The following is a 22,502-nucleotide window of genomic DNA, read 5'->3' as shown; positions in this document are numbered from 1 at the left end:
GTGCTTACTAAGTACTGGAACTTCCTTTTTAAAAACTTGTGTTTTAAAGCAATATAAACTCCACAGAAAATCCAAGAGCACTGAATTAAAAGGCTGCCTTAAGCCACCAGCATTTTCTAAACCAACTTGACTATCAGAAAAAGAATAAAAATGTAACCAAAAGCTCAATTAGGATCAAATTAAAGGTCATCAAGCCCAGAACCCTGTGTCTGAGAGCAATCAGCTGGGGATACTCATCTTGCACTCTGTTAGCAGGGATTCTCTCCTAGCTCCTGGCAACCAGTAATTTAGAAAATCCTAGAGACAGAGGTAAGTACCAACAGCTGGATTTATCCTCCAAAGATGCTCTGGGCCCTCCCTGAACCCATAAGTACCTCTGGGCTCTGCCTCCCCATCAGGCAAAACCAGCACTGTCCTAACCCTGTTTTGTTTTTCCATCTCGAGGCTCAACTGACCCAGAAATTAAGAATTTTTACTACACAGCCTGGGCTTTCCACAAGGCTTCTGGTTTCGAACTGACAAATGTTTTTAAAAGGGATTTTTTCCTTAGTTTATACAAATGTAAACAGAGCTGTAAATACATAAGCAGGGCAGCTGCTTACCTAAGGAATAGTGGATGATCTCAAAAGCCTGCTTGTCAAATACACCTCGTGCAAGTATTAACAACTGTTTATTTTGGAAACAGAACAAAAGCATCCTGAGATAAAGCAGCGTTGCTGATGTGGAAAAACCGGAACATTCCACATAATTCACAATCATCCTGCCGGCAAGAAAAGTGAATTCGTTTCCATTCCTGTTCTTGAAAACAGGAATATTTTTCACATCTTAAGAGAAGAGGGTTGGACTTAAAGACTTGAGGAAATGCTTACATGAGAACAGACAGTCACGGATAAATGCAGCTTCACCTCTTTTTCATGGGGCCAGACTGTCAATTAAGGGCAATCAGATTTGTCAGCTCAATACAATCCCAAACACACCTACTCATGTGAAATGCTGCATGTGCAAGTACTATCTGACAGGTCTGTAACATCCATATGCATGGAAAACGGGGAGAAGATGCTCAGCAAATTGTGTTCAGTCAGCACTCTCCATTCTCTGAGCTGTGGGCTGACCTCCACCATTGCTGAATTCATCACACAAACTCCTAGAGAATGTGCCTCTAAATTATGGCCTGTGATTTATGTCCCACCCATTACCATTGAGTTAATTACAGTCTGGATTTAAACATTATCATTACTTACAACGTGTAAGATGTGTCAAAGGGAAGCAGGCACGTATGATGTCAGTTCTCTCTCTCTAAATTGTTTAAATAAGGGAGGAAAAGACAAAGAAATTATACAGTACAAAATGTGGTGTCTACATCAGAATTTGATACCTACTGCGTGGTTTTGTACTGCTGAGGAAATTCAAAGATTTGTGGCCTTATAAACTGGATACTGAATGCTTTCTGGGATGTAGCCCCCACAGAAATTTGGAATCCTTGTGTAGTTTCAGGCAAGCAGTGGTCAGGTCTGGGCCTCAGCCTTGTACTCAAATCACAGGCTTACTCAGAGAAAGCAACTGCTCACCAAAACTGGCTCCAATACCCAGTAAAGAACAGCTCGAGAAAAGCAGAATTCAACTTTTAGCACTCAGCTAAAGATTTTCTGAATTACAACGAGCACGTCTATTATCCCACATTTCATTAAGCCCAGTCTTAAAACTTGGCTAATTCTCCCTTATCACAAAGTGGATTGTTAATAATAAAATGTATAATAAATAACTTTAAGACTCTGAGATATTGTAGTGGTGAATAATGTAATTATTCAGACAAAGAACAACAAAAGTCAACACGGCTGGCTGATCAAATTTCCTAAAAAGCCCCAGAAAGAACATTATTTTATATTTTTCTCTATCCATATTAATATAGGAATGTGTACTTAGAGCCAAAATTCTTGTGGATTTTTCCTCTCAACTACTCATGAATATAATATAAACTTTACTATGACTTTAGCTATGTGAAGAGATGAGGAGAAAGAAGGCAGTTATGAAAGAAGCTCAAATGTTGCTGGTCCTTCAAGTTTGTCTGAAGACAGCAAGATTTCTGAGGCAGTGAAGTGGCTCTTCAGCAACGACTCAAAAATACATGTGGAACATCAGGAAAGGATGATCACGTGCTCTCTCTTCTTGCTTAAATGTTCCTCCTGGAACAGAGGGATCTGACTTGGATTTTTGATGCCACTTGGCCTGCTGTTTATACACCATTTACTTCTAAGAATCCACTTTAATATTGTATTGACCTTCTACCCACGTAAAATCCTGAAATCCGGATCAGCTGCCAAGTCAGAGTTTAACCTTTCGCAAAATACTTAAAATAAATGTCATATAAACTGTTATCATTATGAACCATCTCTACTGTGCTTGATAGTTCTCCCATCGCAAGTTTGACATTTTATGTGGTCCACATTCCCCAGCTCTTCTGTGCACCTTCTATTAATGCAAGCTTACATTTCTGCCAGCAGTAAAAATAAAGGATCGAAGCAAGTTCACTTGAAATTTAATGATAGCAGCCACACAGATAGATAAAGAAATACATGGAAGACACAGTTAGTACAAAAAAGGTCATAAAATGTCAAAGAATACAGAATCTTTCAAATTTGTAACTCCGTGAAGTGTGTCAGTGCTTTGCAATGAACAGAAGGTTGAGAAGATCTTAACATTTTAGATACATTTTAATATATCTCACATATTCTAGACATACTAAATTTTAAGTATGTCCAGGACCACTATGAGTTGCAGTTTCCAAAAGGCTTCAACTCATGACCTAAGTGCACAAGGAAGACCATGTTACATTGGAAGTGTCCTATTAACCTTAGGGGTGTTGTCAGAATGACACAGATGGTTGACATGGAGAAGAACTTGACTCTTTATCTGCATTACCTAATAATTTCCACGTTTTTAAAGGCAAATTGATGCAAAAAAAAAAAATCAGGTTTCTTTCAAAGTCCTCATAATCCACTGTAAAATGATGCCAACCTTTATGGACAAAAGGTAGGTTAAGATGAATGGCATTTGATTTTCTGTGAGACTGGAAGCCTCACAGCAGCAGGAAAAAAACCAGACTGACTGAAACCTGCAGCAAAAGCCTCAGCTTTGCAGCCCTTTGAGAGCTGGCATTGTGCCTGTGCTACATCCCAAACATGCCCTCACCCTCCTTATGACAGGACAGCAAAGTTAAATGAGAGAACCCTAATGGCTCAGCAGTGGTCCCACCCCAGCACTACCTCTGATGATGAGAGAACTGACTAAATAAAAACGACCTTCCTGAGCTGTGGCAGTATAATTTCAGCCCTGGAAACCAAACCTCTCCTCAGTTACAAACCTCAGGCTTTGAAAATAACATTAAAGGCTCATGTTGAGAGGCTGCTTTTTAAACATTTTTTTTTTTCAAGGGAGAACTGAAATGTGTCTCCAGTAGGGAAAGCTCCATGTGTGCCTTCTCCCATGGACAGCAGCAGCAGGGAGAGGGGAACTTCAATTCCCTGTCAGCACTCAAACTGTAGTCTCAGTGCAAGCCTTCAGTGGCCTTCAAAAGTTTTAATTTATAAATAAAGTATCTATTCCTACATAAAAGTCACATTAAAGCATATCACAGAATTCAGCACACCATCTGCCTAGCCATGACTCCGAGTAAAAATGTTATTCCAGTTCTTGCCTATATTTTCCATCCAAATATTTGTATAGTTTCGAATAGCCGGAGGAACCTGGTGCTGACGTCATTCTCGTGGAAATCAATAAAAGCTCTGCCTCTGGCTTCCACACGAGTGGCCTCGAGCATCCTGGAGTGGCAGCTTTGAAATGCTAAACCCAAACTGCCACAGCTATCACTGAAGGAATTAATTTCTTTCTGTTTACAACCATCCCGAACGCATGAGGCACCTTATAAACTTGGGTAAAGAAGGTCATAAGACAGTGGTCATTAATTTAGAGCAGTTATCTTAAAACAACCCGTTCAGAACTAGTTGTGCTGATGGATTTCACCATCAGATGATACAGGAGTTACCACAGTGAACACCAACGTTCAAGTCACTCAGCTGCATCCCCACGGAATCTGAAGTTTTATTTCATATAAAATGCCTCTGGAAAAACAGATGTCGTGATTAGTAAGAGCTATTCCAGTTTTTGTGACAAACTGCAAAACAACAGCGTCCTACCAGTGAGGTGTGTAGTGACATTGCAGATAAAGGGTGGAGACTCAGCAGTGCAGGGCTGGTGATCCCAGTGGATGGAGGGAGGAGAGAGGTGTGGCATTGCAGCAAGGAGAATGGCAGGAGAGATTGGTGAGCAGAGATGTCCTGAGGAGAAAGAGAAGTGAAAGAGAGATGCAAAAGGCAGTGAAGCGCGAGAAGAAAATATGAGAATCACTACTGTAGTTCAAATAGAATAATGCAAAAGTCAGCAATATACATGTATTAATTTAACTTTATCACCATGGCCCTGGAGTGTGCACGACCTTCAGAGGGAGTTACAGAAACCTACATGCACAGTCCCATATTACAACCTTTACTTTTTTTTTTGAAGGAACAAATCTGTAAAAAATTCCTTAGCTAGGTATATCACCCTAAATATATGATGCACACTTTCTTCAGCAGGGCAATGAATACAGCCAAAAGCTACCTTAAGCTTTATGGAACATTAATAATTAAAACGAGAACAACAGATGGAATTCATATTTGAAAAGTGAAAACCCTTAATACTAAAAACTACCTGCCTGAGACTGAAATTGGAGCACAGTTGTGTAACCACGAATCTGTTACCTTCTAGAGGTCACTAAAACACAAATAATCATCCCAGGCATTCAGAAAGTCGTTTTACTGTGATATAATAGACATACACTAAAGGTCACTTGAAACTGAAGTTTCTGGTTGGCTTCTGCTTTGCCATAAAGCAAAACACATTAAAAGAACAACTGAGCTGGTGTGTGGCTGTGGTGCATGTGAGAATTCTGCGTCGCCATCCACAATGAACAAAGCTGGTCTCTTTTATTGCTTTTTTCAGTATTTGAATATCAGCCTTGTAAGAGAAATTGTTTTTGCCTAATGCTATGTCTGGTGCTTCAGGTGTGGTCTGGCTGGCTTTTTATAGCATAATTCAGGAGTGCTTTTAAATCATCACCAGGCAGAAATGGGTATCAAAAGTGGTGACCTTTAACGATCTCCATCACTTACATCCAAGTGGCATTAACGGGGCTTTAACAGGCTACACAAACATAGAAAAAACGTACCCCTTTTCCATGAGGAAACGGGCAGCACTGTGGTATGACCCGCCCCTGAAGGTGGGGTAACTGAGGTTCTAGTTAACAGATCCCTTGGATCTCGTTAATAAATCCCTCAGGATAGAGTGAAACAGCACTGAATGACCAGTGTTTATATATGTGTAAAGATATCACTTAAGAACATACATAAGAAAGAAAGAGAAAGAAAGGATAACAGTAGATAGTGGAGTGGAAAGGTATCCCCACCCACGGATCCAGCAATGAGACCTGATTGCTGCAATTTGGATGTGTGTTGGTCAAAGCGATGGTCACAGTGTTGATCTGCCAGGGGTGGGGGATGCCCAGGAAACATAAATTTCAATGGGTTAATATAGGTTCAGGTTCAGGTGGGGATGCCCAGGTATCTCCCCTGTGAGGAGCAGTTTTACACTATCTGATATAACACTGTGGATCATGTGCAGTCCTCTGGTGGAAGGCCCCAGAAATGAGTCTGAGGACACTTTGGGGGTCTTCGATGGTTTGTGACCCCTGCTAGGACATGACAGCTGCCTCCAACGTCAGCATAGCTGAGCCAGTTATGCCTTCTCAGAAGGGATGAAAACCTTTAGGCCTATGTGTGAATGTTCCAATATCTCCCCCAGGGGAGGGGGGCTACACCTGAGCCAGCTGTGTAAGGGAGGATATTGCCATGATAAAAAGCATTATCCCACCTCCGCAGGATCTGTTTCTTATCATCCTTCTCCCCCATCTGGCTCAAAACCCAGCTTGTTGCTAAACAAAGGCTGGTCAATCATGGTCATCCTCCCGTCGTGGGTGCTCCCTTCCTCTGTACTGGGCTATTCTCATGCAGACCAGAGGTTTTTGCCATCACACACCTAAAAACTTTCCTCTTCTCTTTTCGGTTCGAGGGGGCAAACCTCAGCAAAGCACTCTCCTGCTTCTGCAAATCATTAACCCTTAAGATTTCAGTCTCTCACACACTGCCAGACTGTTCTGTTTGCCCTTTTTCTTGTCAGTAGTGTAAGAATTCCCACCTGAGGACTGAACACTCAATCCAACTTCTTAGCAGTTTGTGCAGGACCAACCCCAGAGGCAGCTCCATGTATGCCCTTTCCAAAAGTCATCACAGAAACATAGAATGGCTTGGGTTGGAAGGAACCTTAAAGACCATCTCTTTCCAAACCATCTGCCACGGGTAGGGACATCTTCCACTAGTCCAGGTAGGACCAGCCTGACCTTGCCGTCCCTGCGCCCAGCCGATGTGCCCCATCGCCCCTCTCCGAGCAACCATCCCGTCTGTCACGGCGGCCGATGCTGCTCCTTCTCCGCCCCGTCTCACCTTGTCACATCCAGCCGCGACCCTCCCGCCTCCGCTCCCCCCTCCCCGCCCTCTCTCCTCGCTCCCCTCCTCTCCCATCGCTTCCCCATCACTGGCCCCTTCCTCTCCGCCCCTCCCGTCCCTCCCGCTCCCCCCGCACTTCTCCCCATCCCGGAGCTCCCGGTTACCTGCCGCCTCCCGGGGGGGAGCGGGTACCAGCCCGGAGCCCACCCCGCGCCCCGCCCGCCTCTCCCCGACACAAAGACCCCCTTGTCCCCCGTCCGCGGCCGGGGGGGGACCCCGGGGCGCCCCGGGTGGGCGGGGCCGGTGGGCGGGGCCGGGGCGGTCCCTGTGCTCGGGCGGCGGCGGGAGCGCGCTCGGGGCGCGTTCCCGGGCGCTCCCGGGACCGGCGGGGACGGGGCACGGCCGCGGGCCGGGCGGGGGGCTGAGCTCCCTCTCGGGCGGCGGCGGCGGGAGCGACTGATACTTATTTATTTCCATTCTCCGCCCGTCCCGTCCCGTCTCCGCGCTCCGGGTATTTTTTCTGGTCTTTTTTTTTCCTTTTTTTTTTTTTTCTTTTCTGTTTTCGGTTGTTTTCGGCGGAGCGGAAGGAGGATGGGGTTCGAGCTGGATCGCTTCAGCGGGGAGGTGGATCCCGACTTCAAGTGCAACCTGTGCAACAAGGTGCTGGAGGACCCGCTGACCACCCCCTGCGGGCACGTCTTCTGCGCGGGCTGCGTCCTGCCCTGGGTGGTGCAGCAGGGCAGCTGCCCCGTCAACTGCCAGCGCATCTCCACCAAGGAGCTCAACCACGTCCTGCCCCTCAAGAGCCTCATCCTCAAGCTGGACATCAAGTGCGACAACCACGCGCGGGGCTGCGAGGCGGTGGTGCCGCTGCAGCACCTGGGCGAGCACGCCGAGACCTGCGACTTCTCCCCGGCCAAGTGCCGCAACCGCGGCTGCCGCCAGGTGCTCAACCTGCGCGATGTGGAGGCGCACATGCGGGAGCGCTGCGAGGCGCGGCCCGCGGGGCTGTGCGAGCAGGGCTGCGGGCTGGTGCTGACCCACGGCGAGCGCCGGGCGGGCGCCCACGGCTGCCTGCGAGCCCTGCGAGCCCACGGGGCCGCGCTGCAGGCGCGGGCGGCCGCGCTGGAGAAGGCGCTGAAGAAGGAGGCTCTGCGCGCCGGCAAGCGGGAGCAGTCGCTGCTGTCGCGACTGGCGGCGGCGCAGCTGGAGCTGCAGGTGACGGCGCTGCGGTACCAGAAGCGCTTCACGCAGTACAGCGCCCGCCTGGACGCCCTGGCCCGCGCCCGCGCCGCCTCCCCCGGCAAGGTAAGGGGGGACGCGGGAGGGGTGTCCCCGCTCGGGGGGGGGGGGACACGGCGGGATGGCCCGACCCCCGCCCCGCGCTCCCCGATGCCCCCCGGGCCGCGGGATGCGCGTTCTGCCCTGCGCGTGTCCCGGCGGGTTCTGCGGGACGGGGGTCGTGTTGTCCTGGAGAGCCAAATCCTTCCGAATACCTCAGCTTTTAATAGCCGTAATGCACCGGTTTCCATAGGTACATATTTTTCGACCGTGACCGTCATTGATATCTGGACCCCATATGGCAGCTCTCACAGCAAAAGTAACGGGATCGCGGTTTTGCTGGTGTTTTTTTCCTTGGTTCTCTTCCCCCGAAGAAAACCCTAAACTCCAAATTGGAATTTCCAGGGCTGGAAATGGTATTAAACCGCCAGAAATTGACTCCCAGGAGTCACACAAAGTGGAGTGAATTGGAAGAAGCTGCTGTGACCCAATGCTTTCCAGACCCTGAGCTCACCTAGCATCCCAGAATAGGGCTTCCTACAAAACACTGACTTTAGGATTAACTATTTCGCAACTCGGACACGTCGCCAGCTATTTCTTGATCTGAAGCCACTATCTCTGTCACATCCACCTCCAAATACAAGACATCAGCAGTGATTTCTTTCTGAGAATCACACAGGGTTCTTGAAAACCTCGATTTAGGAGAGGAGAAATTAACTTGACTTCAGCCCCCCCAGAATTAGACCATTTATAAAATGACCAGAACCAAAAGCCAGAGCTACAACAATACTCAAGTTTTAATTGGAATGAGGCTCCCTAGCGAGGGAAGCCCTAGAAGCCAATTATCTTTTAAATGAAGACATTCAAAGTCCTCCCAGTGACCTGGAATGTGCTACCACAGACACAGCAGTATTAAACTGTTCAAAACTGTCAGACATCTGTATTCACACCTTTAGTAATGTTGAGACTCTAAAAGTTGTGGAAAGGAAATAAAACTTCATATTATTTTTTTTCCCCCTTCCTTTTTCCTATTTGGAGCCCATCATGTTTTCCAAACTCAAAACAGAAAACGCTTTAATCTTAAATGTACTGTTCTGACTTCTGGCGATACTGGGTGTGGTGCTGGTTAGAAACTTAGTAAAACTATTAGAATAAATTGGGGGTTCACATTCATATCAAGATTCAGGACAGTTCTGTCTCCTCCTTTTCCTACAGTACTTTGCCTTGGCATGCTGCAGAGCTTTCCACTCCCGCAGCTTGGCACACAGCTGCCTCTGCTCCCTGTCCATTGCTGATGACAGGAGAGCCCCTCCACACAGCCCTGCTGTGGGAGATCATCTCACCAAATCCCTACCTCCTCATCTCTGCTCTCCTTTATTCTTCCACTGCCTCTCCTTCATTTGCTAGTGTTGATAATGTTGGGTTTGCATTATTTAGCTCTGTAAATTATAGTGAGCTGCACTGAGTCCGAGAGGTGCTCATGGTACATAGTTTCTAGCTGTACTCTTTATCAGATTTATGGATACAGCTGGCTGGGACCACTGTGCTGGTTTTCAGCCCTGTTACAAAAGGCTGTTATACAGTTTTCTGAAGCAGCCACGAATCTGAAGAAAGCTGGAAGGTGTCGTGTCACCACAGACTCGTGGTCCAGCGGTCAATCAATTACGTGTCTTTCACAGCATTTTGGGCAGCTTGCCAACACCAACAGCTTTCCATTGCCCTGCTCCCACAGAAGTACAATCATGAAACTTGCATCTTTGTGCACTAGAGAGTTTTTTAAAAGACCCATGGTAATCCCCTAGTGCAGGGGATGCTTTACCAAATTTTGGGCTGTGGAATGCTGACAAATTTATACTCTGGGGTTGTTTTCTCAGAGACACTGGCCTAGACTGTGCGGGAACACTCAGCATGACATACTTGCCTAAGCATTAGGTCCCTGAACACAGGGATTAAGTGTGTGATCATGTGGAATAGCTGATTTTCCATCATTACTTAATTATGACCATTACTCATATTTCATGTGTTTCATTATACGATGTAATCGTTTGGTCCATGTCAAACACAAGTAGGCTGAGCACTAACAATGTGGGTTCATAGTTTACATGTGGTGATTGCAGAACTTACTGTTGGGTGTTCTAGCTCCTCAGTAGATGAAGAAAAAGGGTTTTCTGACTTCCCTGCAGAACCAATCTAGAATAAATCAGATGACATCCTGTAGTCAAAACAGAAGGAATGCCCACGTACAGTTCTGTTTAAATGCTTAGTCATACAGCATTAGGCCATTCGTGAAAGACCCAAATTCGTGATGTTTTGGCAGACCAGCTCTGGGTTCACCTTAGCATAGACTTTGTGACTGGATGAACCACAGCTTTGCTGTGTTTTCATCTACCATTTCGGAAGTGAGTTCTATAACACCACCATAACTGTATTAAGAGAAGACAAATAAAATACATATTTTATACACACACTCATCTGTAAATATCTCACCATTTTATAAGCCCCTTAAGTAGACAGATGTGCGTTAAGTGACCCCAGTTCTGTTGTCCATGTATATTCCTTACCACTGAGGGAACACTAAGTTTACCGTGTATTTACTGGATGTAAATGTTTATTCCAAAAGAAAAGTTTGATGGTTTATTCAGAGAGTGACTGTTTATTCCTTGGTAAGAATTCCTTGGAAGAGGTAAGGCTTATTGTGACTGAGCTTGAGGAGGGAGTGGTAGGGAAGGTGGTGTGCCTCACTCAAATTTAGTATTTCTTCTGATCAGAGATGTCAATCCTGTAATATCAAAGTCTAAACAATCAAAAAAACCCTCTTACTATTCAAACAAGGCCTAATCCTTGGTGAAACATACCACTGTGCACACCTATTGATAAGCTGATCTGGTCATTCCCTTGTTTACACAGCCGACAAAGTCCTTTGGGAAGGAGGGAGTGAGGGGGAATCGGAAGCAGTGCTGGTTGCAGCTCACGGTGGAAACCCTTCCGCTGTCCTGACAACCAGAGACAGGGACTGACTTTAAATATATCAGCCAGACAGGAACCAGATACGATCTGACATTTAGGACCTCTGCTCTAATACCGCTGTGGTTGTGGTAACACAGGTTTGAATTCCTCAAGAGCCAGATGAAGTCCTTTGAAACAAGATGATGTGTTTTCCTCAGACTGTCTCTGAGCAGGATGTGCCAGGCTGGTCCTGGCAGCCCTTTCACCAGAGAACAATTTGCTGAAGTGCCTCCTCTGATGAAGACAGACCTTCTCAGCCACAGCACTACCAAAGAAATTAGTCTTCCCCTATCTAAAGGGGAAAAACAGTCTATTAGCTCCACATTACTCAGCTGGGAAGTACAGTAATTTCAAGAATTATGTTTAAGAGTTCTGTTCAGCTGTGGGAATACAACATGCCAGTAACCATCAGGTCTGCTGCCGAAGCAGCTGCCGGGGCAGGGCTGGACACCGGCCACCGATTTCCACAGTTACCTCACTGTTTAATGATTGCTCCGCTGGAACGCCAGACATTGGAGGGGAAGGGAAAGGCAGAGCCTGGAAAAGTCATTTGCATCGTGGCTTCCTTATGAAGCCAAGAAGGTCGTTAAAGAAATTGTTAAGACCTGAGATGTGAATCTGCGAAAGTGACCAAGTGTTGAAGCAAAGTGCTGCTGCCCTCCCTGGTGCCGGGGCGGTTCCGTGAGGGTGGTGGGATTAGTGCTCTGCAGTGGGTTGTGCTCTGTGACACCTCTGCTGCCGTGGGGAAGATGGAGACAGTGCACAAATCCACCAGAAATGGCTGGAAAGTTTCTTTAAAGCCCCTGTGGGCAGAAGTACTTTTTCAGAAGTACAGAAAACTATTATTAGTTGGGTTTTTTCCCCGCAAATTGACTGATTTAGTAGACTGCTTTCGTGCTGATTCAGCCACGTATAAAAGTGTCAAATCATAGCCACATAAGGAGGCTTTAATGAAAACGTTCAATTTTAATTACTGAAAGTGTCTTGAGAGCAATGCCATAATTGTTTCTTGATAGTTCTAGTTGATTTGCCTTCTTAAAAAAGCATAATAGGAGACGGAAACAGTGGAGCTAACACGTTCTTGTCTTTCAAATCCTGAATCATTCATCCCTGAAAGTGGTCTCAGAGGACTGGAAATTTGTTCCTTGAAATCCTGTCTGAGGTCTGGGTCTGTAGACTTGCAGGGAAATAGCTTTTACTTCATTTTTCTGTCCTCTTCTGGCTACCTGGTTCTCACTGATGCTGAGTGCAGGCAAATTCAAATAAAATCAGAGTTTATTCATGTTTCTCTGTATCAGGTCCACCTCTATTTATTATTCGACCTGCAGTGAAGATAATGATCAGAAATGGACGCAGAAGTTGTAAACCACATTTTCAGGTGGAGTGTATTAGTGCAGCTCCCCTGTGGTGAAGTGTGTGGTCAGTGGAGCTCTGCCAGTTCACACTGGTAGGGAATTGGGCTTCATTATCATCCCCAAATCTGTAGGAGTAGTTCAGTAATCCAGGATTACTTTGACATTTTTTATGAGTTTAATAGACATTAATGTTTGATTGACAACTTCAAATTGACATGTTAGAAGAAAAATGCATAAACTAAAACCATCTGCATCGAATTACAATGCAACTGTTGTGATTTTTGTCATTAATTGGTTATGAAAACCAGACTTGTAAGATAACTTCCTCAACCTTTCTTGTGTTCATAACTTTTTCACCCTGTGGATAAAACAAAGGAAAAGGTCTTGGAGGTAGAAAAGTTAATCTGTATCTCCAGATGCACAACATACCAATCCTATTCTGATCTCTAAAAAATGTACTGTTGTTGAAATGGCTTTTTGTAGTGCTCTGCTGTTGTCTGTTCAATAATTTTCTAGTGTTGTGCTGTAAATAACAGCCACTTGACTGAGACTGAAGAGAGAACATTGTGAAGACTTAGTTGTCTTTAACAGTACATGCACTTACTTTTGTCTTTATCAAAGTTAACAGACCTAAGTAGCATCACTGTGTCATATAGAACATTTTATAGGAGTTCATAGTTAGGAACAAACTGGAATAAGAGAGCAGGATAACAGAGTATGTTCACACAGTCACCCAACTACTACAGGTCCATCCAGTATATCTTCGTTGTACATTTTTTGTCCAGACAACTGTTCACTGCAGAATTTCGTATTTTAGGGGATTAACATCATGATTTTAAATGATGGAAGATCTCTGTTTTGCTAGTGTTAAAATTCCAGAGAAAAAAATTATGCATGGCAGGTGCTCTGAGTAGCAATTGCCATTCTAGGCCTTTGGCAAAATTTGTAGCAGTTTTGTTTAATACTGTTTTCTCAAACTCGCTAGAGAATTTCTGTTGTATAACACTGTGTTTGATACTGTTTAAAACAATGTCATGTACCCAGCACTAGAGAGAAGCAACGTAAGAATCCAGTCCTAAGATTAGAAAAGCATTAGAAAATCAAGAGTTTGACTACTGGAAACATGGAGTATTTTACATAACACATCACATATGACTAGGTCAAGTAGTTGCAGGAACCAGTATTACATATAAAACTGTTCTGTTGCTGTTAAGTGTCTCACTGTAGATCTCAATAAAAAAGACACATAAATCTTAGGGGTGGTTCTGCTGCTGGAGCTCAGTGGGGTGGCTGGAGCAGGGGCTGGGAGCTGCTGACTTTGCTCCTGCAAAGTTATTCCAAACATTTTTCTCCGAACTACATGGGGGTAAAAAAAATAAGAAACCGACCCAACAGACCTGGGTGGAAGTATTATCTGTCCTACTTTACCCACGCACACAAATGTTTTGAATGTGTTTATCTGTTCCTTGCAGGGGGAAGAGACTAAAGCACTGACTCTCGTCCTCCATCGTGACTCTGGCTCTCTTGGATTTAATATTATTGGTGGCCGACCGTGCGTGGTATGTTAATTGTTAAAATATGTTTGCCCTTTCCAGTTGGGAAAAGCATGTAGGTCAACACTTAGAGGAAAAATGTTGCTGACAAGCATTTGCTTCTCTTGTGATTCTCTCAGAGCAGATCTCATACTGGGATTTGTGTCGGATGTCTGTGAACTCCACTGCCTTTTCTCTCGCACCGTGTTTATTCCTGCATCTCATCACAGCCAGCAGCACTGATATTGGTGCAGTGTCCCTCCCAAAATGATGAGACCCATGATGTGTCTCTCAGACCATAGTGCTGTGAGGATTATGGGTTGAGGGCCCACAGCTTTAGGCCTTTTCATTAAAAAACCCCACGTTATTTACTCTGCTTTCCACCAGAGGTTCAGCAGCCCCCATGTGCAGGTGAAGGGATGTAACTCAAACAACCTACTTTTGAATTCTATGATTTCAGCAGATGTTTCCTGCACCATACACTCACTAATGTATTTTTTCTGGATGCCTGTTGGCTGGAGCTGCTGCATATGACTTTAATTACATCAAGGAGTGGATTATACCTTGTCCTAGTAATTTAGAAAGTATTTAGAACTACTTCTTGACTGCTCAGAAATCTGACATTAATTACGATTTATTCCTAGTGAATTCACTTGAAAGTTATTCTTTACAGTTAGAGTTTTTCCATTTTCTGAGACATTGTTCTGCGCTGGTAGAAGACAGTGACACAATACACAGGAGTATGAAAATACCTTGTTAGATATAAATTGTTTTCTTGGTTTATTTTTAAATCTCCAGAGAAGGAGCCATGCAACTAAAAATAAAAATGCAGTGTTGTCTTATGTTTGATGTGCAAACAGGCTGTGTCTCACTGGATTTTACATTGAGAATAATTGTAATGACAATTACTACTGAGCTGGCCTAAGTCAGGGGAAAATGATTATCACACAACTAATTTACCTAATGGAAGTCCGTCCCTGGTTGTTTAATCTTTCAAAACAGGAGTATCAGGTGTTCTCATTAGCACAGAGTAATTCCATATTAAGACATCAATAAGAACATTTCTTTCAAATTACAGGCGCTGCTGTGACACGGACAAGCTTTAGCTGAGGGAAAATCAGAGTTGGTTTGGGGTAATAATGTGGTTTTCTTTTCATCCTTAAAGGACAATCAAGATGGTTCATCGAGCGAAGGAATTTTTGTATCGAAAATAGTCGACACAGGGCCTGCTGCTAAGGAAGGAGGGCTGCAAATTCATGACAGGATTATTGAGGTATGTGGACACACTGTCTTTTAATAGTGCAAGGCCTTCAAATGGCATATTTGGTGTGGGTTTGGGAGAAATGTACCGTGGTAAACACTGTCTAGGAGATATGTCTGTTAAAACATGCTTGACTTGGTGCAGTGCTGACCTCCATGGCTTTAGGTATAGTTCTTACCTAAATATAGAAACCAGATTATGGATGGTATGTGCGTGTCCTGACTTTCTGAGGAGCTAGCATCTATCTGGTATGCCATAGATAGTTCTTTTTTAAGCTATTGGAAACTTGTAAGTTATTTAGTTAAAACCATATGTGAAATATCTGTGGTGTGAACCACGGTATTATTTTTCTAAGTATTTCCAAGTTTTGAAAAGTCAGAAAAAATTCTGCCCCGCAATTTCTGTCTGGTTTATTATAAACCTAAAGTTACTGCCTTAATGTTGCTTGTAAGTTCTTACATTACTCAGATTGCAGTCTGAATTTCTTCTCATTTTGCCAGAGTCTTGACCTCAATAAAAAGTCCTTCCTGTGAAAGAGATGGTTGCATGAAACGTTTCTCACAATTTGCAGTGAGCAAATTTCTTTGTTGGGGGGACAGAGTGAGAAAAAGGTTAGTTTTGATGAAACAAAATGCAGCTGACGGTGAGTCAGTTCCCATTGTTTAGCATTTTGCAGTTAAGAAAAAGTATTCCTCACTGTCTTATTTTTGTAGGCTGGAGAAACTTTGAGAGTCTATTGTTCAAAAAGATAAGTGTGGTGTTTGTTGCCAAGGATATCATGGAACAGCCAGTTTCTCTAAGTAATGGAATTCCATTGCTCTTATGTTTTGCAAATGAGCAATAAACAGCTGTTAAGGATTTTCTGTTGGCAGGGGACAAAGTGTATTTGCCTTTTTCTGTACTGTTATGGTAAATTGTATTCACAATTTAGTAGGGGTATAAAATATTAATTAAGTTTCTTCATATGGGAAAGAATGGAGCCACGGTAGCAGAACTATAAAAAGATAAGAAGCTGAGCTGTGAAATGATCCAGAGTTGCTTAAACTATATATATGATGTAACATAATTGCAGAAAGGTCTGGACAGTTTTGTGAGAACTGTGTGATTTTGTTTGAACTGAAAATTTTCCCATAAGCCCGAATTTCCCCACGGCGGATTTGGAAAGCTGACATCCGTTTGTGAAGGAGTGCTCAGTCACATAAACCAAACAACCCTATGAAAACCAAAACTTTGTAAGATCAGATACCCCAAGGTTGGGAAATGTCCTGGTCTCTCCATGCAAGCCCAGTTCAGTCTCCTGGAGCACCAACCCTGTAACTCCATCAGCAGTTGCACTCATGGTATTTTTGTCTGTGGAAGTCACCCATGGCACAGGGAACAAGGGCAGCCAACCTTTTTTCCCCCTACCAAAATCTGCTCACAGTTGCTCCCTCCTTACCGCTTTTTATTTTTCATAGAACCATATGATGGTTTGGATTGGAAGAGACCTTAAAGCTCATCTCATTCCAACCCCCTGCCACGGGCAGGGTCACCTTCCACCAGACCAGGTTGCTCAGAGCCCAGTCTCCTTTCTTTATTCTCTCCTTACTTCTCCAGTTGCTCCCTGAGTTTAGCATTTGGCAGCACTAGTGCTGGCCAGGTTAAGGACCTAAATCCAGCTCTGCTGGAAGCAAACTAAAGACTGAGAGGGAGATGGGAGAGGACAGGCTGGGTGAGCTTTCCTGCTGTGCCTCTTGGCTGTGTCCCCTCCCTGAGCAGAGCCAGGCCTGTGGGAGCAGTGTTTGTGCAAGGTCTTTTCCACAGTCCACATAAGTCTTTTCCACATAAGAGAAAAGCCCAGAATAAAGACATTAGAGCAGTTTGTTGCATTAATAACACGCCAAGGGTAGCAAGAACCCGTGTGTTGACATGAGTTGATGTGTGTTGACAACTCTCGTTGTGCTGACCACAAACTCATTGTCATATTCACTCTTCTCACCTCTAAATATATACAAAAGGCTGACGAAAATTGAGCACATTGTTTCCCAAGAGTTGGCTTTGGGTGCCTCCACATCAGCATCTCGGTTTGGATCAGGAATGTCCTGTCGAAGGAAGTCTCTGAGTGGTGCCCGGCTAATGCGGTTTGACTCCCATTGTGGAGCAGTCTCCAAGTGTGCTAATTGGATCCTTTTTAGATAAAATTAATTGATTTAATGCACCCCAACCACTACAGGCATCCAGTTCACAGCACTAGACTGGAGTGCTCTCACACGGAGCCCTCAAAATACACATAGTGTGGAGATCAGCTCCTGAGAAAAGCTCTTTCATCCTGTATTCTCTGCATTCTCTGCAATTTATATTTAGCACACTATGTCTAACCTTAGTTTGGATTAAGGAAAAAGGAGATGCCTCTTGCATCAAGGCGTCTCAGCAAGCTATATCATACTCATATCTAATTATCTTAGCTAACTCAAATACCATGTCAGCTGTGTAGCTGAACACTAGGTGATGTCCAGGGAGAGTGGCCTTCTAGAGGCATTTTTTTTTAATAACTTTCACACTGCCAAAGTTTTGATTTGGCAGTTTGGCTGAAAAATCATTTACAGATGTAGCTGTAACTAGCAGGACACAGCTGGAGGACTTGGAACTTGGCACAGCATAGAGCATCCTAGTGAGTCACATTTGCTTTCAAAAGCTTAAAAAACGGTAAAAAAAGATGATAACTTAAATTTTTAGGACTGAATTTAACTATCTAGAACTTCTTTGCCGTGTTCATTCAATATTAAGGTTTTATGTGTCATCGGCATGATTTTAAATAGACTCTTTCACAAAGAATTTCTATTCCAATATAAGCTGCTGAGCATAACATCTCCCAAATTAATTCCAGCATCCATCACAGAGAATTTACAATGAAATAAAACATGAATCATTTGATTTCCTTTTGGAAAATGTTTCTTTGCTGCAGATCTTCTGGTGGATGTGTTTTGGAGCACATATCAAATGAGAGTGTCATTTCTCATTTTCAGAACTGCCACAACATTTCTAATTAGTGAGCAGGGATTAGGCAGTGTAAAATACAGACACATATATGGTACTGCTCATAGCTGATAGCAAATGTATTGTTTTGTTGATGTTTGCTTGCAAATTCCACCCCTTGACAAACTGATACAGAGATAAACTTGGAATCATTTCAGAGATAATTTTTCTAACATTTTCCTTATGTAATTTGGATTTCTTGTTCTACATTTTTAGAAGGTTAAATACAAAGTTAATAATGTTTAAGAACTGACTAGAATTGTCTGTGAAAGCAGTTTTTTGGCCCTTTCTGTGTCACTGAAATAAGTAATACCACTGTGAAGTATATGTTTCTACTGCTAAATGATGCACATCAAGATGAATGTTCCATGGTCTGTGCTACTCAGTCATCAGAGCACTGTGTAACAAATACAGAGAAATAGCCTTTTTCCTTGTATTTTGCTTTACAGAATCTGTTAAATAATGATATTTATTGCTTACATAGGACTATGAAGATCATGTTATAGCTATTAATTGCTTAATAATTTCCCCTCACTGTTTAATAATATCCTCGCTCTGTAAACAGGTAATCTGAGGCATAGAGGAAAATGAATTCTAGAAGTTCTTTTCAGATTAGGGTTAAAGACTTGGATCTTTTTGTAACTTCTCTATGTAAACCAAAGAACCAAAGCTTCTTACGTGTGCCTGTTTTCAGATCATTCACAATTACTTAAGGGATGAGGAAGTTGTGATTCTGGGAGATTTCCTCTGCTTTGACCACACATTTTTCATGCACTTCTGCATTCAAAGCAAGCAGCTGATTTCATGCAGGACTAGTGATTTACTGAGGTATTGTTTCAGATGTTCCATAGCAAATTGCCACGTTAAAAACATGCTGAAACTATTGATTTTTCTGCAAAGGAATTACTGTTCTCAGAGATTTCATTTTTGTCAGGGTAACAAAATGGTCCTAATTTCCTCTCTTACCAGAAGTTGGTTCAGGTCCCAGCCATGAATGCCTCTACACAGCTGCTTGGCATTTCTTAAGACAAAATTAGATTTTCAGAGTTTTTATTTTTAAGCACATCAGCTCTGAAAGATTATAAATTAAATATGGCATTCTCTTCTCACTAACTAGTAAACTTGTTTGTTTAGCTCCAGGACTGCTTGGAAAGAAGGAGGCTTTTGAAACACGGGCTGCTCACCACCTTAAAAAGTTTTTAAGCACAATTAGGGTACTGTTGAGGTAGTATAAACTGTCACAGCTTTGCTGAAACCTGGAGGATTTATGCCATCTGGGACTCGCCCGGTGTTTCATGCTGCTCACAGGAAGGATCATTAGTTTAGGAGTTGAGAACACGTCTTAGTGCATTTGATTGATTTTCCCCAAAGCACACTCATGTGCTACAAATTACAGGCTGCTTTTCCAGGACGTGGATTTCTTCACAGATTACACAGAAGAACAATGAAACGTTTTAGGGAATCTTCCACTGTGGATGTGCAAACAGAACTTGCCATTTGCTGCCATTTTTCCATTTTTCACTCTGCAGCGAGGGAGCTGTTTTGGCAGAGCCACTTTGGGCTCGCAGGAGGAGGTTAGGTGGCTTTCAGCAAAATTAATTTGGTAGCTGTGTTAACAGTGTAGCCTCTGACAAGTGGGATCAGCACAGAGCAAGTCCATCAGCCACAGGGGAATGGCAAGACAGGACACTCTGACGGGAGCGTGGTGTACCTTTCCCTGCCAGTGACACATCCATCTGCTGCTGAGGCAAGGATGGCTCTAAAATTGAGTGAATGAATAAAAGAAGAAACATTCCTTGTGGTCTGCTGGTGCGTGATGGGTCTAGTTTTTCCACCAGACTGAGTCTGTGGGCTGAAAGGGCTCAGTGTGTTGCTGCTCTGGCTGCACTGTCAGTACACACTCGTCCCACCCTGTGTGCCCCATTCACTTATCACCACTCACAGGCAGCTCACAGGAAACTTCCACAAAGAATCAGTAAATAAAATTATTAACTGAACGCAGCCTTAAACTTCTGATTTGCTGGTAGGAACTTTTTAAAATTGTGTCAGCTTTAGGGGGATAAACCTAAGCCTATAGCTGCTGGCAGGACACTTAGTGCCAGCGCTAGCTGGACTCTGACAAGCAAATAGATTAAACAGAACTTTCTCATTGTCATGAATGGAAAAGTTCAGCTCTGCAAACAAGATTTACTGTGCAGCTACATACGCTTAGGAATTAATTTTCTAGAAGAAAACATTTTCAGACAGTGACTTAAAATTGGCTGTTCGAGTTCCTGCCAGGACACGCAAGCACATGAGAGTATTTGTGGAGAGTGAACACGACAGGGCAGTGAGTGCAGCTCCAGCAGAGTCAGCTCTTTTTGGAGTTTATGCTCACAGAAAACTTTCCAAGCCCTTTGTCCCTATCTGTTAATGGTGTCTTACAAAGCATCATCGTGCCTGTGCTAAAACCTAGATCCCACAGCTCAGTCAAAAGGGAATAATAATAATAACCTTAAGAGGAAAATACAAATGAAAACAGTTGGCCTTGGTTATCGCTGCATTTTTTCCTCTCATAAATTTATTTCCCTGATTTCATACCAGCACTGCAGCCTGAGCTGTGGCAGGGAGGTGGAAAGCAGAGGGATGAACCAGAGTACAAACCAAAGAGGTACAACAGGATTTTTACACTAAATACTGTAATGTTCTTCCCACGAACAAAAAAGAAAATAAATCGCATGGAACAAGAATATAAATGTTGCAGACAAAGAAATAGTGTTTTTAGTATTAATGACCTATGGTTTCTGCTTCTTCACTGATCAGTAGACTGCAGAGCTCAGGTTATGAGCACATTTCATGCTGGAACTTTGAAAAGGTCCTGCGTGAGTTCCCCTCAAATTTCCACACCTCCTTAGCCATTCCTTTTAATAGAAACCCACAGCATGTTGACCCTATGTGTAATGTGGGCATTCTGAATCTGTGGAAGCTCAGAATATTGTTCTCAGGGGCATGCTGAATGAAAAAGAGGTAATTAAATCATCAGAAAAAGCTCTCTTAAACTCAAGAATAGATCCCTTATGTGTAACACTTCTTAATGGGATTATGGTGTAGAGCCCCTTCTCCGCTGCACACAGTCCTTTACCTGCATTTGCCTCTGCTCTTGCTTTCCTTGCTGACACAGTCTGCTTTAAAACAACCTGTATCAGTCTTTAGGGCACATGAAATGTGTCCTGTAAAACCTTCAGTGCTTTCAAGATAAGGGCCATGACGACTGTGCACAAATCAGGAAAAGAACTGCCACTGCTGGAATTAGGAGGAATACCACTTTTCTTGAAAGGTATGTTTATATTTGTGAAGAAGCTGCCTCTCACCAGTGCAAATCTTTAGCCCAACCCAGAAGACAAGTGCTGCTGGGGTGTCCCAGGTACTCAGGGACCCCTCACGCAGCCCTGCCCTGCTCACACTGAATTTGGGGGGGAACAGTTTAGCTGTAGGATTTTGTCCTTAAGGGTTCCTGCAGGATGGCTGCAGTCATTCCAGTTTCGCACAAACTACTTAGGAATTATTTGAGCAGAGAGGTTAAGAGCCTGTTGTGGGCATTGGCCTCATTTGGGGACTCTTGCAGTGGTGGGTCCCACACCTTCACAGACCTGCCTGTGCTTCCTGGAGCTGCTCAGCTTTCCACAACATTTGTTTCATGTGTGACTTTGCTGCTGTGCCTTGGTACTTCCACCCTTCAGCACTTTCTCCTGACAGCCCCATTCTCCGTTTTCCTCTCCTGTTGCTCTCACACACTGCTCTCTCCTGACATTTGTACCCTAGAGAGACCCTTTGACGTCCCTACCATGGGGAAACATCTCCCGAGGGTGGAAGTCCAGGCTGCTCTGCCGTTGGGAGCTGGGATGTACAGCACCCCCAGTTCTTGAAGAGAAGTTAAATAATGTTCATGTTTGTGTTGGAACTGCAGTTAAACAGGAAATTGCTCTTGAGTAAAAGGAGAAGTGATTACGAGGAAAATGCTTTCCAGGTCAGTCTCTTGCATCAGATTTTTCACAACTATAGGGATGGAAAAAGAGGGAGAAAAATCCTACTGATGCAATGCTTTAAAACACAGTGAAAGTCACAGATTATTTAGAATATGCCCTGCCTGTAGGAGTTCTTTCTCTTTGGTTGACTTGTTTGAGACCACAAGAAACAGGACTGGAAGGAAATGCAAACTGCTGTGATAATTTGCAGTCAAATCTCACATGAAGCAAGGGACTCACTCCATTGACTCCTGTATTGCTGATCCCAGAGCTCATGAATTCCCTCCATTATCCCTCAGCTGTGTTTACCATTTTCTGCTAAACCAATCCTTGCTAATTATCTGTGTAAACCAGCTATCAGTGGGTGCCTCCCCTGCCCTGTGCAAAGCAAAAAGAGATTGTTCCCTTCTCCCAACACTGTGGTGGAAGGTTGTTCCAAGCCTTGTGTGGCA

General features: G+C 43.8%; 1 protein-coding gene across 1 annotated transcript; it reads left to right on the top strand.

Moving 5' to 3' along the window:
* Positions 1–7,187: 7,187 nt before the first annotated feature.
* Positions 7,188–15,043, top strand: LOC120324625 (E3 ubiquitin-protein ligase PDZRN3-like; the record flags this gene model as incomplete). The annotated part of the gene is made up of 3 exons (XM_039388134.1): positions 7,188–7,904; positions 13,711–13,797; positions 14,936–15,043. Coding segments are annotated over exons 1-3 (912 nt in total), but the record flags the coding sequence as incomplete, so codon positions are not given.
* Positions 15,044–22,502: the final 7,459 nt, after the last annotated feature.

Source organism: Pipra filicauda, unplaced genomic scaffold, assembly GCF_003945595.2.
Source record: "Pipra filicauda isolate LSUMZ 115617 unplaced genomic scaffold, ASM394559v2 scaffold611_size220381_pilon, whole genome shotgun sequence".
In the NCBI taxonomy this organism is placed as follows: domain Eukaryota; kingdom Metazoa; phylum Chordata; class Aves; order Passeriformes; family Pipridae; genus Pipra; species Pipra filicauda.
The sequence above is the reverse complement of the archived record's forward strand: the minus strand, read 5'-3'. Positions and strand labels throughout refer to the sequence as shown.